This window comes from Indicator indicator, chromosome 10, assembly GCF_027791375.1.
Source record: "Indicator indicator isolate 239-I01 chromosome 10, UM_Iind_1.1, whole genome shotgun sequence".
Taxonomy (NCBI): Eukaryota; Metazoa; Chordata; class Aves; order Piciformes; family Indicatoridae; genus Indicator; species Indicator indicator.
This window is the reverse complement of record NC_072019.1, coordinates 29,044,408-29,061,433: the sequence shown is the minus strand read 5'-3', so window position 1 is coordinate 29,061,433 and position 17,026 is coordinate 29,044,408. Positions and strand designations below refer to the sequence as shown.

At 45.9% G+C, this 17,026-nt stretch overlaps 1 protein-coding gene across 2 annotated transcripts in view; it reads left to right on the top strand.

Moving 5' to 3' along the window:
- NEGR1 (neuronal growth regulator 1) overlaps window positions 1–17,026 on the top strand; it is a 270,314-nt gene that overhangs the window by 211,757 nt on the left and 41,531 nt on the right. For both annotated transcript variants that reach the window (XM_054383953.1, XM_054383952.1), the window contains exons 5-6: window positions 10,602–10,722; window positions 15,626–15,777. In XM_054383953.1, coding sequence (XP_054239928.1) covers window positions 10,602–10,722; window positions 15,626–15,777 — 273 coding nt within the window. The remainder of the gene's footprint in view (window positions 1–10,601; window positions 10,723–15,625; window positions 15,778–17,026) is intronic.

Genomic DNA, 17,026 nt, shown 5'->3' with positions numbered 1-17,026 from the left:
TTCACAAAGAAACCCTGCAGCTCCATACCCATCCCACCATCAGGGACCTCTTAATGTACCTTGGAGTAACTGGAGGAGGACAGCCAGGCCAGCATCATCTCAGATCTGTCCCACAGCATCACACCCACCCTGCCTGTGGGTGTCATTGAAATCACAATGAACAAACATGAAACAAACCCAGCATTTGCTTAGGAGGCTCTGTTGGTGATTTAGGAGGAACAGATGCACAAAACACAGATAGGGAGATCAGTGCTCAGCGTTAGGTTTCATCTTCCATTGGCCACTGCAGCTTGATTCTCATTTCTCTGAAGTTAAATTCTTTCTACTGACTTCAGTGGGATTTGAAAAAGGCCCAGAATGATCTGCAGGAAAAATAAAAAATAAAATGAAATAAATAATTTCATGGTTTTCAAAACAAAACAGAGTGAAATAAAGCCCCATGACTTGAAAGAGCAACAGTAGAACTGAGAGAGCTCTGCTCATGCCATCCCTCATCCACATATCCTGATGGAATTCAGGGAAAAGTTGGCATTGATACTTTCTCATCAGCAAAGAAAGGCCAAGCTTTTGGACATTAGACTTGATATTAAAAATTGAGTGACCTGGTCTAGTGGAAAGTGTCCTACCCATGGCAGGGGAGTTGGAACTGGATGATCTTGAAGGTCCTGTCCAGTCCAAACTATTCTATGAATCTATGAATCTCTAAAGACCTGAAGAAGAGACCAACTCCCATCTCACTCCAACCTCCTTTCAGGGAGTTGTAGAGAGCAGGAAGTCTCCCCCCAGCCTTCTTTTCTCCAGGCTGAACGACCCCAGTTCCCTCAGCTGCTCCTCACCAGATGTGTTCTCCAGGCCCTTCACCAGATTTGATGCCCTTCTCTGCACCTGCCCCAACCCCTCAATGTCCTCCTTGCAATAAAGAGCAGTGCCAAGTTCCACAAAGGGAAACCTTCAGGATCTGATTGTTTGCTGATGGCTGATGCAAGCCTTTTCCACCACTGCTCGGTTGATCAACATTTAATGTTTCCTGGCTAGTAAAGTTGAATATTTTGTAGAGTCTTCTTCCCTGGAGAGCTTGCAAAGCCACCTGGCCACTGTGATCCTGAGCAAGCTGCTGTGGTTGTCCCTGCTTTAGCAAGGGGGTTGGTCTGGATGGTCTCCAGTGGTGCCTTCCACCCCCCACCATGCTGGGATTCTGTGTTCCTAATGTGGCAACAAACTGGAGAAGTTTCTGTTAGAAAGAGGTGTTTATTAAACCCCTTTGTTAATTTGGAAATGGATTGATTTGGGGACTAGGATTGCTGCTGGGAATTACTGCAAAGCCATACATGATCTGGTCAAGGGGATGATCAAGGCCAGATTGGATGAGGCTCTGAGAAACCAAGTCTAGTTGAGAGGCATCCCTGCCCCTGGCAGGGAGGTTGGAGTGGATGACCTCTAAGGTCCATCCCAGTCTTAGCCAGTCTGTGATTCTATGATCAACACAGAAAGACAAAGTGCAAATACTAATGTTCATGTGGTAAAGATCTCCTGCTTCCTTGGCAAACCCCTATATATATATGTAAATATATGTAAATAAATATATTTCAATTTTTAGCCATATCTGAGTTTCTGAGGCAGAAAACAGACCTCAGAGAACCAGCTCCTATATTACATATATAAATAAATATATATATAAATTAATATACATACATAAATTATATATATATATAAATTAATATATTTCGATTTTTACTCATACCTGAGTTTCTGAGGCAAAAAACAGACCTCAGAGAGCCAGCTCTTACATTATATATATATATATAAATATAGAATCAGTCAGGGTTGGAAGGGAGCACAAGGCTCATCCAGTTCCAACCCCCCTGCCATGCCCAGGGACACCTCACACTACAGCAGGCTGGCCAGAGCCTCATCCAGCCTGGCTGCAAACACCTCCAGGGATGGGGCCTCAACCACCTCCCTGCACAACCCATTCCAGGCTCTCACCACTCTCCTGGGGAAGAACTTCTTCCTCACCTCCACTCTCAATCTCCCCACTTCCAGCTTGATTCCATTCCCCCCAGGCCTGTCACTCCCTGAGAGCCTAAAAAGTCCCTCCCCAGCTTTCTTGGAGCCCCCTTCAGATCCTGGAAGGCCACAAGAAGGTCACCTCAGAGCCTTCTCTTCTCCAGACTCAACAGCCCCAACTCTCTCAGTCTGTCCTCATAGCAGAGGAGCTCCAGCCCTCTGCTCATCCTGGTGGCCCTTCTCTGGACACCTTCCAGCATCTCCAGATCCCTCTTGGAATAGAGGCTCCAGACCTGGATGCAGTACTCCAGGTGGGGTCTCAGCAGAGCTGAGCAGAGGGGGAGAATCCCCTCCCTTGCCCTGCTGGCCACACTTCTCCTGATGCAGCCCAGGCTCTGCTTGGCTTTCTGGGCTGCAAGTGCACACTGACAGCTCCTGCTGAGCTTCTCATCCCCCAGCACCCCCAAGTCCCTCTCCTCAGGGCTGCTCTCCAGCCAGTCCCTGCCCAGCCTGCATTTCTGCTTGGGATTGCCTCCACCCAGCTGCAGGACCCTGCCCTTGGTCTTGTTGAACCTCCTGAGGTTGGCTTGTGCCCACCTCTCCAGCCTGTCCAGGTCCCTCTGGATGGATCCCTTCCCTCCAGCCTGGCTGCTGCACCACACAGCTTGGTGTCAGCAGCAAACTTGCTGAGGGTGCACTCAATGCCTCTGTCCATGGCACTGACAAAGATGTTGAACAAGCCTGGTCCTGGGACTGAGCCCTGAGGGACTCTGCTTGTCCCTGGCCTCCCCTGGACATGGAGCCATTGACAGCCACTCTTTGGGTGCAGCCATTAATATATAAATTACATATATATATATATATATATATATATATATATATATATATATATAAATTAAATATATTTCAATTTTTTACTCATATCTGATTTTCTGAGGCAGAAAACAGACCTCAGAGAGCCAGCTGTTACCTGCAAGCCTTTCTCTTAACACCCCAGAGAGCAATTTCACTAACAAAAGACTCCCTTAGGATGCTAAATTGAAACTTGATGAAAACTGGAGGGGAGGGGGGTGGAAATAAATTAATAATAAAAATGCCTCTTTGTGACATTTACAATTAATACCCCCAAAATGTTGGTTTAATCAGACAATATGGTTCATCACAAAGGTGAAATTGGAAGGTGCTGGTGGAAAAGTTAATAAATTCAGCTCATCATCACCTCTGCACACGCTAGTTAGAATAATTTACTGGCCATACCCAAATCTTTATAAGCATTGTAATTAAATATAAAATGCACATTAGAATTATAATGAGTGATTAGGACAACATCACTAATATGCAGAAAAGCCTCAAAGCTCATTAAAATGTTAAAAGTTGAAACCTGTTCTAGCTGGAGAGGTTTGGGTTGGGGGTTTTGGCGTGGGGTTTTGTTTTTTGCCTGCTCTGTCAATGCCCAGCTGGCTGCCTTGCATTGTTTGAGCTCTTTCATTTATTTCTTTGTTTATTTGAATCATTTCAGAGCAAAAATGAAAATATTTGGGGAGGAAACCAGATTCAGCAGCGTTTCTGGATGGAACTGAAGCTGTGAAATTTGATTTCCCAGCACTCGTGGTGAAGGTGTTGGTGAGAGAGGATGAGGAAGGAATGGAGCAGAAAGTGAATATAGAGCTCTGGAAGTGTGGGAGTGGGGGAGGAAGATGATGATGGGTTTCACATCTTATTAACATGCTGAGATAGAGCTGGAATGAAGTGAGTGCTCTGCACCATCACAGGAGACTGCAGGAGGGGGTTTGTTGGAACTTCAGGCATTTCAATAAAATTTGAGAGGATGGATGTTGTGTTCATAGAATCCTAGAATCCCTGCATGGTGGGGCTTGGAAGGAACCTCTGGAGATCATCCAGCCCAACCCCCCTGCTAAAGCAGGGCACCCACAGCAGCTTGCCCAGCATCACAATGGCCAGAGGGCTTTGGAAGCTCTCCAGAGAGGGAGACTCCACAACCTCTCTGGGCGCCTGTTGCAGGGCTCCAGCACCCTCACACCAAAGGAGCTTCTCCTCCTGTTCAGATGGAGCCACCTGGGTTCCAGTTTATACCTGTTACCCTTTGCCCTGTCCCTTGGTACCACTGAGAAGAGTCTGGCCCCATCCTCTTGCCTCACAGTTCTCCTGAGATCCCTAACCAAGGTTCAGACCCTGAACTGAGTTGCCTGATGACCTCACATCATCTTTGGCTGTGGAACAGGAACAACTCAGCTGTTACATCTCCTTCTCTAGAGACTTTCAAGACCCATCTGGATGTTTTCCTTGCCCTTGGTGATCCTGTCTGGGTATGAGTTTTGGAATCAATGATCTTCAGAGGTCCCTTCCAACCCCTACTTTTCTATGATCATTTACCGTGTGTCGTGTGCAATTCTCCTTCTTGCTCACACTCCTCTCATCTCAAACCTTCCTAATGGGAACACATGGATAAGCATTTTGTTGGGATGATAAATATGTATTTTTATGAGGATAAAAAAATTATGTCTTTTGGGTCAGGAGCAGCTTTTACCTCCTGTCCTGTGGGGACAAACGTGAGAGGGTGTCAGTAGTGCTCCAGATGAGCAAAATCTCTGAGCAACCACTCAAAAAAAAAAAAAAAATAAAAGCCTTTCCCATCACAGCACTTAGCTTGACTTGAGAAATTGATATTAAGGAAGTTCCAGTAATTTATTTTCCAGTCAGAAGTGAAGCATTTATTTTAAGTGCTCTGCTCCTCAGGGATGAGCCGTGGGAGGAGATTGAACAATGATCCACTCTCAGGAGGGGAAACCACCAAACAGGAGTCACAAAAGCCCAGCACTGCTGACAGAGATATCATCAGGGTTTTTTTTTCTTTGTTGTTATAGAGAACCCTTCTTTGGAAGATATAAAAATGACAAATAGTTTTACAATCACCAGGCTCACACAAGGTTTCCTTGCTAACATCCTTGTTGTGTTCTGGTGCAGCATCTTCTGACAGACCACTAACTCTTCTGTGATGTTATTCTACATGGGAGCTCTTGCTGGCTGTCCCCCAAGTCATAGAATCATAAAACAGTTTAGACTGGGAAAGAGGTCTAAGATCCTTGAGTCCAACCATCAACCCAACCCCACCATGGCCACTAAACCATGCCCCAGAGTGCCATGGCCACAGGTTTCTTGAACACCTCCAGGGATGGTGACTCCACCACCTCCCTGGGCAGCCTGTTCCAATGCCTGACCACTCTTGCAGGAAAGAAATTCTTCCTAATATCCAACCTAAACCTTTCCTAGTGCAATCTGAGACCATTTCCTCTCATTCTGTCACCTGATACTAGGAAGAACAGACCAGTCCCCACCTGGTTCCAACCTCCTTTCAGGGAGTTGTAGAGAGCAATGAGGTCTTCCCTCAGCTTCCTCTTCTCCAGACTAATGAACCCCAGTTCCTTCAGCTGCTCCTCACCAGACCTGTTCTCTACATCCTTCACCAGGTATTTTTGCCCTATCCTGGATCCTCTTCCAGATAAACCCTTTCACTCTCTACTGATACTCTGCACCTTCAAGATAAATCATTTTCTTGCTCACTTATTATTGTCAGGCATTGGAACAAGCTACCCAGAGAAGTGGTGGAGTCTCCATCCCTGGGGGTGTTCAAGAAACATGTGGCCATGGCACTGTGGGACATGGTTTAATGGCCATGGTGGTCTTAGCTGGAAGGTTGGCTCCCAAAATGGTTACTAACATCTGTCCCAGGCTGCCCAGGGCAGTGGTGGAGTCCTGATCCCTGAAGAGATGTGGAGATGTGATGCTGAGGGCCATGGTTTAGTGGTGACCTGGCATTATGGTTGGATTAATAGTTGGACTTGATCTGAAAGGTCTCTTCCAACTGAAAAAAAATTATATGATTGTAATTCATCTGGAGCTCTCCAGGTTGCCCCAGTGGTGGGTGCAGCGAGGCTGTTGGATTTTTGGCTCAGCAGGGTATTGATCAGGGCATCCATAATGTGCCTTCTCCACACAGTTTGTTCTTCTCCTGAAAACACAGCAATGAGAAATCCAAGGGAACAGTGCCCCTAAGCTGTTGCAGCTTGGTGTTTCCAGTGTTAACCAGGGATTTCTTGGGGCAGAGGATATTGATCTCCATTTTCACTCTGTAGCTGAAATCCTTCTGAGAGGAAGAGCTGAGGAAACAGCCTTTCCAGAAGTTTTCCAGCATTTCCCAAGCAAATCTCTGCTTCACTAGGCAGCAAAGCCTGGAGTGGTGATTTGTAGCTGGGATCCAGCCAGCATCCCTTTCCTGGCTGCGCTGGGAACATGGTGCTTGTGGCTCCAGCCTGAAGAACATCATGTTTTCATGGATCATTTCATGTTGGGATGTGTTACCAGTGATGCTAGGAAGATCTGTGGTGATAGGATGAGGGTCAATGGTTTGAAACTACAGCAGGGTAGATTTAAGTTGGACATTAGGAGGAAGCTCTTTGCTATGAGAGCAGTGAAACACTGGAGAACAGGCTGCCCAGAGAAGTTGTGGACACCTCATCCCTGGTTAAGACCAGGCTGGATGACACTTGAGCACCCTGGTTTAGTGGAAGGTGTTTCTGACCATGGCAGGGAGTTGAAATTAGGTGATCTTTAAGGCCCCTTCCAAATGAAACTGTTTAGTTGACAACCAAACCAACCAAAAACCAACCCCAAACCCTCACAAAACATCAAGCAAAAGGTGGGCAGAACATGTTGAGAAGCACGAATCATAAAACTATAGAATGGTTTGGGTTGGAAGATGGTAGCTTTGGACTGGAGTTTAGAAAGAAATTCTTTACAGTGAGGGTGGTGAGACACTGGAACAGGTTGTGGATGCTCTCTCCCTGGAGGTGTTCAAGGCCAGGTTGGATGAGGCTTTGAGCAACCTGGGCTAGTGGGAAGTGTCCCTGCTCTTGGCAGAGGGGTTGGAACTAAATGATCCTTGTGGTGCCTTCCAACCCTGACTGATTCTATGATTCTATGATTTTTAATGTCCCTTCCAACCCAAACTGTTCTGTGATCCTTTGGAGGCTTCAGAAGAATGAGCTGAGCTATGAGCTTTGTGGTACTCAGAGTAGCTGCTGGTGCCATGCTTTGCTGTAGGAGCAGAGACAAAATGTGACCTGCTCACAGCTCTTCTCATGCTCAGTCACCCTCAGAGTTAAAATTCTTGGCTGCACAAACTGCTTCATTTCTCAGGAAGGAGGAAACTTCACATGTTCCTGTGAATTTTATGGAGTAACCAAAATATCTGAGGCTTTTTCCTATGCAGATTAAGGAGAAGTTGTGCAAATTGGTTCCATCTTCATCACCCACTTGAAAGTTGATAAATCTATGGATTGGTTTGGCCTGATTTTTGGGAAGAGAAGGTTGAAGGCTGAGGGTGTGTTTTCTGGCTGTGGGAAACAGTAGTCTGTCCTGACTTGGGGTAGGGCATGAGTGATGGACGAGAGAGGGCAGTTCTCTGTTTAATTCCAACCAAAACATCCTCCCCAGATTCTGTTCAACACCAAGACTGCTGTGTAAGTGCTAAGTGCATGTGTTTGATTGAGAAAGGTGATTGTGCCCCTCTGCTCTGCTCTGCTGAGACCTCACCTGCAGTGCTGTGTCCAGCTCTGGCAACCCCAACACAATGATGACATGGACCTGCTGAAGTGGGTCCACAGAGATGATCAGAGGGTTGGAGCACCTCTCCTGTGGGGACAGGCTGAGAGAGTTGGGGCTGTTCAGCCTGGAGAAGAGAAGGCTCCAGGGAGACCACAGGGCAGCATTTCACTATCTGAAGGGGACCTAGAGGAAGGCTGGGGAGGGACTGTTTAGAAAGGCCTGTGGTGGTTGGATGAGGGACAATGGTTTGGAACTGGAGCAGGGGAGATTTAGGTTGGACATCAGGAGGAAATTCTGCACAATGAGGGTGTGACACTGTATTGGGTTTGGCTGAGCTGGAGTTAGTTCTTCTCAAAGCATCCCTCTAGTGCTGTGTTTTGCAGCAGTAGCTGACAGCACAGCAGTGTTTGGGCTGTTGTTGAATAAGTATCCAGGCTGCATCTTTCCAACATTTCCCTGCCCCAGAAGTAGGCTGAGGGGTGGGCAAGACCTTGGGAGGGGACAGGGCTGAGCCAGCTGACCCAGAGTGGCCACAGGGGTACTCCATGCCACATGAGGTCAGCTCAGATAGATGAACGAAGTGAAAGAAGGAAGTGTGGGGATTGGTCCATGGCATCTATCCTCCTAAGGAACCACCAAGCTCAGAGAGCCCTGCTCCCTGAGCCCAACCATCATCCTGCTGATGGGAAGCAGAGACCAACATCTCTCTCTCTCTCTCTGCTTCCACTTCCATATGGTCTATTGCCTTTGGCTATTATTGGTATTAAAATTGCTTCTATCTTATTACTGGGTTTTGGTATATTTTTCCCCTCTCCCCTGCCCATTTAAGAAGAGGAGTGATAGAGCAGCTTTTGGTGGGCATTTGGCCCCTAGGCCAGGGCCAAACCACTACAGACACTGGAACAGAATGCCCAGAAATGTGTTCGAGGCCCCATCCCTGGAGACATTCAAGATCAGACTTGATGTGACCCTGGGCAGCCTGATCTAGTTGGAGATGTCTCTGCTGCAGGAGAGTTGGACAAGAGGACCTTTGAGGGTCCCTTCCAACCTGGTGTGTTCTGTAATTGTGTGTGATGTCCTCCACATCTGGGCAAGCAGTCATTGATGGTGCTGAGGAAGGATGTGTGGGTGATGGAAGCTGGCTGTAACTTTGCTCTTTCATGTGTCTGGTGCTTCTTTAGCATGGTAGGTCTCCCAGAAGATTCATAGATTCATAGAATGGGTTGGGTTGGAAGGGACCTTAAAGATCATGTAGTTCCAACACCATTGTCGTGGGCAGGGACACCTCCCACTAGAGCAGGTTGCTCAAGGTCTCATCCAACCTGGCCTTGAACACTTCCAGGGAGGAAGCATCCACAGCCTCTCTGGGCAACCTGTTCCAGAGTCTCACCACCCTCCCTGGTGGCATCCACAACCTCCTCCTTCTCTTAACATGGCACAGTGGGCAAGGTAGTGGAAGAAAGAGACGAGAGGTACTCAGTGGTTTGCATTTAGATAAACACCTTGAAGCAACATCTGGAAAGCTGCTTGGGGGGAAAAAATAAACAGATTTGGGTTTTTAGAGTAGTTTTATGATGCACATAAATTATTGCTTGAAACCAGATCATGACTGAAAAATTCCAGGCAGAAGGCAGTTGTTGTTCAGCCTTCTCTTCCATAGTCTCCTTCCTGAGAAAGTTGTCCTCTTTAATTTCCAGCATGTGGTTGCCTTCACTGGCAACTGGGGGAAAAATATGACAGTCTTTGTTTTGGTTTTGGGTTTGTTTTTTCTTTTATTATTTATTTATAGCCCCAGTTCTGAGCTTAAAATATTGATTGCTGTCTAAAGTCCTTGCTCCTTAAAAAGAGAGAAAATACTTTCTATTGATGCAACCCTCAATCCAGAGTAATAATGGGGAAAATGATGTTTTTCTAAGATCTTTTGCTGTTATCTGGGATTTCCACTTGGCTCATAGTTCTGAAGGTAAGTTGATTCTTTCAGTATGCAACAATCTCTTAATAAAAGATATTTATTAAGTCCTTGAGGTCTTAATATAAAATCTGTGTGAAGATCTTGAGGTCTTAAGAGATACTTATGGAGATCTTGAGACCTTAGCAAAAGATAGATATCAACGTCTTGAGGTCTTGAGATATTTATGAAGATCTTGAGATCTTGACAAAAGATCTTTATGAAGGTCCTGGGGTCTTAACAAGAGATATTTATGAAGATCTTGAGGTCTTAACAAGATATTAATGTCTTGAGAGCTTCACAAGAGAGATTTATGAAGATCTTGAGCTCTTAACAAGATATTAATGTCTTGAGATATTCACAAGAGAGATTTATTAAAGATCTTGAGGTCTGAACAAAAGATCTTTATGAAGATCTTGAGGTCTTAACAAGATGTTAATATGTGGAGGTCTTAACAAGAGATTTATTAAGATCTTCAGGTCTTAATAAAACAAAATCCTAAAGGTCACCTAAGCCTGTGGGGTTTTGGAGCCCTTGCAGAAGACATGATGCAGAAGATAAGTGGTGTCAACCCTGTCGTTATTTGGGACCCTGCCCTACCATTCCCTTCTCTAGATGTGGAAGGTCCCCTTAGCCAAGCTCCACAAGACCCCAGCAGCCTGTCAGACAACCTTAGTGTTGGACCTTTGTGCGGTTTCGTTCTGGGTTTGAAGTTTGAAGTGCATCTTGCGTGACGCAGATGTGGACTTACAAGGAGCTCTTCTTTCAGGTTGAGCAAGAGAGATGGCCACATGACCTTTTCCTGAGCGTGCTGTTGATATCTCCTCAGCTGGGGTTGGTTCTGTGGGTGTTTTTTTTCACACCAGCTGCACAGAATGTATGCCAGGAGCTGCAGTGTGAGACAGGGAGAAGGTGGTTGGAGCTGAGCGGAGCTGGCCAGCCAGGCGCTGAGGCAGGCTGCAGCGGGACGTGGTCTGCCTCTCCAGATGCAAATGTCCGTCTCACAATTCTTTCTTTTCAGTTGCCCCCACAATTCAGGAGCTTAAATCCAGCGGTGTGATGCTTGGAGGGAACGGCCTGATACGGTGTGAAGGTGCAGGAGTCCCTGCCCCGCTCTTTGAGTGGTACAGAGGAGAGAGGAAGTAAGTAGCCGGCACTCACCCAACCCCGGCGTGCTGCTGGGGACCTCCTCCCCTTCCTGGGGACCTGGCCAGCAGTACAGATGAGATTGCCAGGCTGGGTTGGCCCCCTGTTACGACAAGCCCAGGCTCTCCTGAAAGTAATGCCCGGCTTGGAAAAGTCGCTAAGAGGTTCTTGGTGGCTACCAACAGCCTTCTGCATGGCTTCTGGGGGAGCTTCTCAGTTTTTTCTTCTGGTTGTAGACTCTGTGCTCAGAAACGAGGTGTAAGGTGTGAGCAGACTGGCCCTGGCTGGGCTGTGGTGGTGATTACTGCATCCAGTTCTGGAGCCTCTATTCCAAGAGGGATCTGGAGATGCTGGAAGGTGTCCAGAGAAGGGCCACCAGGATGAGCAGAGGGCTGGAGCTCCTCTGCTATGAGGACAGACTGAGAGAGTTGGGGCTGTTGAGTCTGGAGAAGAGAAGGCTCTGAGGTGACCTTCTTGTGGCCTTCCAGGATCTGAAGGGGGCTCCAAGAAAGCTGGGGAGGGACTTTTTAGGCTCTCAGGGAGTGCCAGGACTGGGGGGAATGGAACAAAGCTGGAAGTGGGGAGATTGAGAGTGGAGGTGAGGAAGAAGTTGTTCCCCAGGAGAGTGGTGAGAGCCTGCAATGGGTTGTGCAGGGAGGTGGTTGAGGCCCCATCCCTGGAGGTGTTTGCAGCCAGGCTGGATGAGGCTCTGGCCAGCCTGCTGTAGTGTGAGGTGTCCCTGGGCATGGCAGGGGGGTTGGAACTGGATGAGCCTTGTGGTCCCTTCCAACCCTGACTAATTCTAGGATTCTATGATTCTATAATTGCAGTAATGAGCTAATGTCTAAACAGGCTTTAGTAATTACAACAAATTAACTTTAATAACCAGGGAAAAAAAATCTGCTAAAAGGTTTTGTTTTATTTTTTAAATTCTTCTTCATAGCTTCTCCCACTCCCAGCTTTGGGGGTGGAAAGGTTTTTTCAAGGGCAACACTTCAAAGCAGACATTCATGTGTATGAATAAAGATGAAAGAGGTTCTCCTTCACCTCTACTCTGCCCTAGGGAAGCCACAGCTGGAGTCCTGTATCCAGTTCTGGGCTCCCCAGTTCAAGAGAGACAAGGAACTACTGCAGAGAATTCAGAGGAGGCTACAAAGATGCTGAGGGGCCTGGAGCATCTCTGTGAGGAGGAAAGGCTGTTGAGCCTGGAGAAGAGCAGCCTGAGAGGGGAGCTGAGCAATGCTCAGCAAGAGCTAAAGGACCTGTGGGGGGCACAAGAGGATGGAGCCAGACCCTTGTCAGTGGTGCCCAGTGATAGGACAAGAGGCAGTGGGCACAAACTGGAACCCAGGAGGTTCCATCTGAACAGGAGGAGAAAATTCTTTGTTGTGAGGGGGCTGGAGGCCTGGAGCAGGCTGCTCAGAGAGGCTGTGGAGATTCCTTTCCTGGAGAGCTTCCAAACCCAGCTGGACATTGTGATCCTGGTCAAGCTGCTGTGGATGCCTGGGCTTTAGTAAGGGAGGTTGGACTGGATGATCTCCAGAGGTCCCTTCCAACCCCACCATGCTGGGACTGGGGGACTCTGTGAATTTTCACCCAGTTGTGACATTAGAGGTCTAGACCACAAGTTTATAGCCCAGAGTCAAGAAGAGCTGCTCTGCAGATCCTGAAGCAGGTCAGGGGAGCCCCCTCTGCTCAAGCCCTAACAACTGACCATGTCCTTTGGCTTTGTTTGAGTCATTTCCGGGTTGTTAGTGCTGTGTGATGATAACAGGAGGCCTTGTAGAATCATAAAATTGTTTGGGTTAGAAGAAACCCCTAGGATCATCGAGTCCAACCACCCACCCAACACCACCATGGTCATTAAACCCTGTCCCAAAGTGCCATGTGCACATCAGGGATGGTGACTCCACCACCTCCCTGGGCAGCCTGTTCCAGTGCCTGGCCACTCTTGCAGGAAAGAAATTTTTCTTAATCTCCAAACTAACCCTCCCCTGGCACAATTTCAGGCCATTTCCTCTCCTTCTATCACCTGATAGTAAGGAGAAGAGACCTTCCACCAGCTGGCTCTAACCACCCTTCAGGGAGCTGTAGAGAGCAATGAGGTCTCCCCTCAGCCTCCTCTCCTCCAGACTAAACCACCCCAGTTCCCTCAGCTGCTCCTCACAAGCCTTGTTCTCCTTCACCCAGTTTCATTGCAGGGTCATCTTTATTTTTAAAAGCAGCTTGTTAAACCAGTAGATATTTTATTTTTGGAACAGAAACTTTGCTTAACAGCTCTGATCTTATGCAATTGCTTCTTTCCCTTCAGTTTGTGTATTGGTGTAAAAATCACAGATTCCCAGATTGCATTGGGTTGGAAAGGACCCCCAGAGGTCATCTTGTCCAACCCTTCAATCAAGTGAATGTTGCACCATTGTGAGTGACCATCCATACTCATCTTCCAGGTTCTGCTTTCTGAGTGCTGAGTTTCTCAGCTCCAACATCCCATTAAGTCTGGGAGCTGACATGAGAATATTAATGACAATTTTTCACACAAAGCCATCTGTCAGCTCATTCCTCCCTGGCCAGCTGCTCCCTGTTGGGAGCATTAGCTGCTCCTCTTCCTTCCTGAGTTTTCAAAGCAGTCAAAATCATTGCACTTTGGCCATAACCTAAAGCATTCTCTGCACAGCATCATCCATCTTTACTATACATGACAATAAATGGTTTTAATTCTGTTGGCTAAATTCATCTCCATCCTATTTCCAAAGATGGATTCTACCCATGGCTGGGGGACTTGCAGCACAAATCTATTTGATGTAGAAACTATTTTAGCACAGATTTTAGCACTCTGGATTCAAACAAACAAACAAAAAACCCTTCCAGCACCAATGTCCCCTCCCTGGAGGTGTTCAAAGCCAGGTTGGACAAGGACTGGGTTGAGTGGAAGGTGTCCTTGGTCATGGCAGGGTAGGGTAGAATTTCTTTCAGGTCTTTTCCAACCCAAACCATTCTATGATTCTGCAAAAATCACTTTTCTATTTATAACACTGACCAATTCCTTTCTTCCTGAGTGCATTCAGTGCAGCAGCAGCAGCAGAACAGACCAAGCAGAGCAACACTGTGCCTTCTGTTTTCTGCTTCACTTGCTGTTTCACCTGAGGCTGGCCTTAATCACCAAGAAATGCACTGTCCTTTTGGGTCTTACTGCTCAAATATTGTGTTACATCCAATGGTCCAGCTTTGGGGTTTGTGTCAAGCTTTCCCTGGTAGATGTACTACACATACATGATCAGACATAGATGACTGCAGAGACCTTGGAGGTCTCTGAACCCCCACCCCTCGCAGAACAGAGGAAGTTACATATCTGTAGTATCTCCATCCCCTTTCATAGAACTACAGAACAGTTTGGGTTAGAAGGGACCTGAAAGACCATCTATTTCCAACCCCCTGCCATGGGCAGGGACAGCTTCCACTAGAGCAGGTTTTTTCAAAGCCTCATCCAAGCTGGCCTTGAACACCTCCAGGGAGGAGGCATCCACAGCCTTCCTGGGCAATCTGTTCCAGGGTCTCACCACCCTCACTGGAAAGAATCTCTTCCTAATCTCCAGTCTAAATCTCCCCTCTTCCAGCTCAAAGACATTGCTCCCCATGCCATCACTACAAGCCCTTGTAAACAGCCCCTCCCCAGCTCTCCTGTAGCCCCCTCAGGTACTGGAGGCCCCCTTCAGGTACTCCATTTACCTCTGAATGATGGAAAAGCAAGCCCAGAATGAACCTTGGATGATTCATTCATAGTCTTAATACAAAACTGAGAAGAGCCAGCTTTTCTAGGTAGCTCAGAGTAATATAAACAGTATTGAAAAGGAAAATAAGAAAAATAAGGAAAGCAAGAAAAGAAAAAAATAAGAGAAGGAAAATGAGAAAAAGGGAGATGAGGAAAAAGAAAATAAGAAAAGGAAAATGAGAAAAGGGAAATAAGGGAAGAAAAATAAGAAAAGACAAATAAAGAAATGAAAAGTGAGAAAAGGAAAATAAGAAAAGGAAAAATAGAAAAAGAAAATGAGAAAAGAAAAATAAGAAAAGGAAAATGAGAAAAGAATTAACAGAAAAAGAAAATGAGAAAAGAAAAATAAGAAAAGGAAAATGAGAAAAGGAAAATGAAAAAAGAATTAACAGAAATGGAAAATGAGAAAAGAAAAATAGAAAACAATAATAAGGAAAGTAAAACAAAAGGAACATAAGAAATGGAAATTAAGAAAAGGAAAATAAGACAGGGGAAAATAGAAAGATAAACACTAGAAAATAAAAAATAGGAAAGAAAAGAAAAGGAAAAGGAGAAAAAGAAATTAAGAGAAGCAACAGAAAAGAAAAATAGGAAAGAAAAGAAGTAAGAAAAGTAAAATAGGAAAATAAAACCAGGAAAAGTTAAATAGGAAAAGTAAAATAGGAAAAGTAAAATAAGAAAAGTAAAATAGGAAAAGTAAAATAAGAAATGTAAAACAGGAAAAGTGAAATAAGGAAATTAAAATAAGAAAAGTAAAATAGGAAAAGTAAAATAAGAAATGTAAAACAGGAAAAGTAAAATAAGGAAAGTAAAATGAGAAAAGTAAAATAGGAAAAGTAAAATAAGGAAAGTAAAATAGGAAAAGTAGAATAGGAAAATAAGGAAAGTAAAATAGGAAAAGTAGAATAGGAAAATTAAAATAAGGAAAGTAAAATAGGAAAAGTAAAATAAGAAAAGTGAAATAAAAATTGTGAAATAAGAAAAAAGTGAAATAATAGAAAAGAGAAATGAGAAAAGAACACAGAATAAAAACGAAGGGAAAAATAGGAAGGAAAAAGTAAAAAAAAAAATAAAAAGAACTTTCTTGCTTCTGGCAAATGCGTTACAGACATTTTCTTTTTGCTTTCTAGACTGATCAATGGCCAACAAGGAATTACAATTAAAAATTATAGTACAAGATCTCTGCTTACTGTTACCAATGTGACAGAAGAGCACTTTGGCAACTATACATGTGTCGCTGCCAACAAGCTAGGGACGACCAATGCCAGCCTGCCTCTCAACCGTAAGTACCGTGGACACCTGGCAACTCTTCATGGCTGTTTGTTTCCACACACACGGATTCCCAAAGCCAGCACACTAACTAGCAGCATGCTTTGTCCTCCTCCTCCTCCTCCTGCTTTCTTCACAAGGTGTGCCAATACCGTCGCCTTCCTCAGGACTGGGAGGGGATGCACCTGGTTGAGCAACCAGGTGAGATCTCACCTGGGATACTGTGTGCAGCTCTAGGGACCTAAACACAAGAAGGACAAGGAGCTGTTGGAGAGGGTTCAAAGAAGGTTGTGTAGATGATCAGAGGGTTGGATAACCCCTCCCATGAGGTTGGGCTGAGAGAGTTGGGGTTGTTCAGCCTGGAGAAGAGAAGGCTCCAGGGAGACCTTATAGCAGCACTTCAATATCTGAAGGGGACCTACAGGAAGGCTGGGATGGGACTCTTCAGAAGAGCCTGTGGTGATAGGATGAGGGGCAATGGTCTGAAACTGGAGCAGGGTGAGATTTGGGTTGGACATCAGGAGGAAGTTCTTCACAATGAGGGTGGTGAAACTCTGGAGCAGGAAGCCCAGGGAGGTGGTTGAATCCCAATCCCTGAAGACATTAAAGGTCAGGATTGATGAGGCCCTGAGCAACCTGCTTCAGTTGGTGATGACCCTACTTAATGCAGTGGGACTGGACAAGCTGCCCTTTGAAGGTCCCAACCGTTCTGTGACTGTGCGGTGACCCCATGCTGTAGGTTTTCTGTTTGGAGAGGCCTGGCAAGTTTTGGTGGTCTCAAAGTGTTATGGATCTCCACAAACCAATGCAACTAAACCCAACCCCACTGTCATGGTGCAGAGGCAGGATTAGCCTGACAAGGTCTTTGTGCTCAGAGTACCAACTCTTGGTCACTGAAGAATCGCTGCAAATGAGTTAAACACTTCTTGGCCTCCCTTCAAGGAATAGAATGAACTGCATGAATGCCTGGGGTGTGCCTGAGCCCTTCTTGCAGGTTGCTTTGTGGGCTTTGACCTCTGGTTGTGGAAGACTTGCCACTAAGGCTTTTGGAAAAGTGTTTTAGAAGGCAAAGCAAAATGTTGGAATATTTGGTGTTTTACCTAAAACAGGTCTCAAATGTCCTGCCTGAAAGAGATTTTTGTCTCTGTGTTTGTGAGAGTTCACATTCATTGGATTTCAAGCCATCTGTGGTGGCACCCCAAGAAGTGTGAGGTGCCCCTGCCCATGGCAGGGGGGTTGGAACTGGATGATCCTTGTGGTCC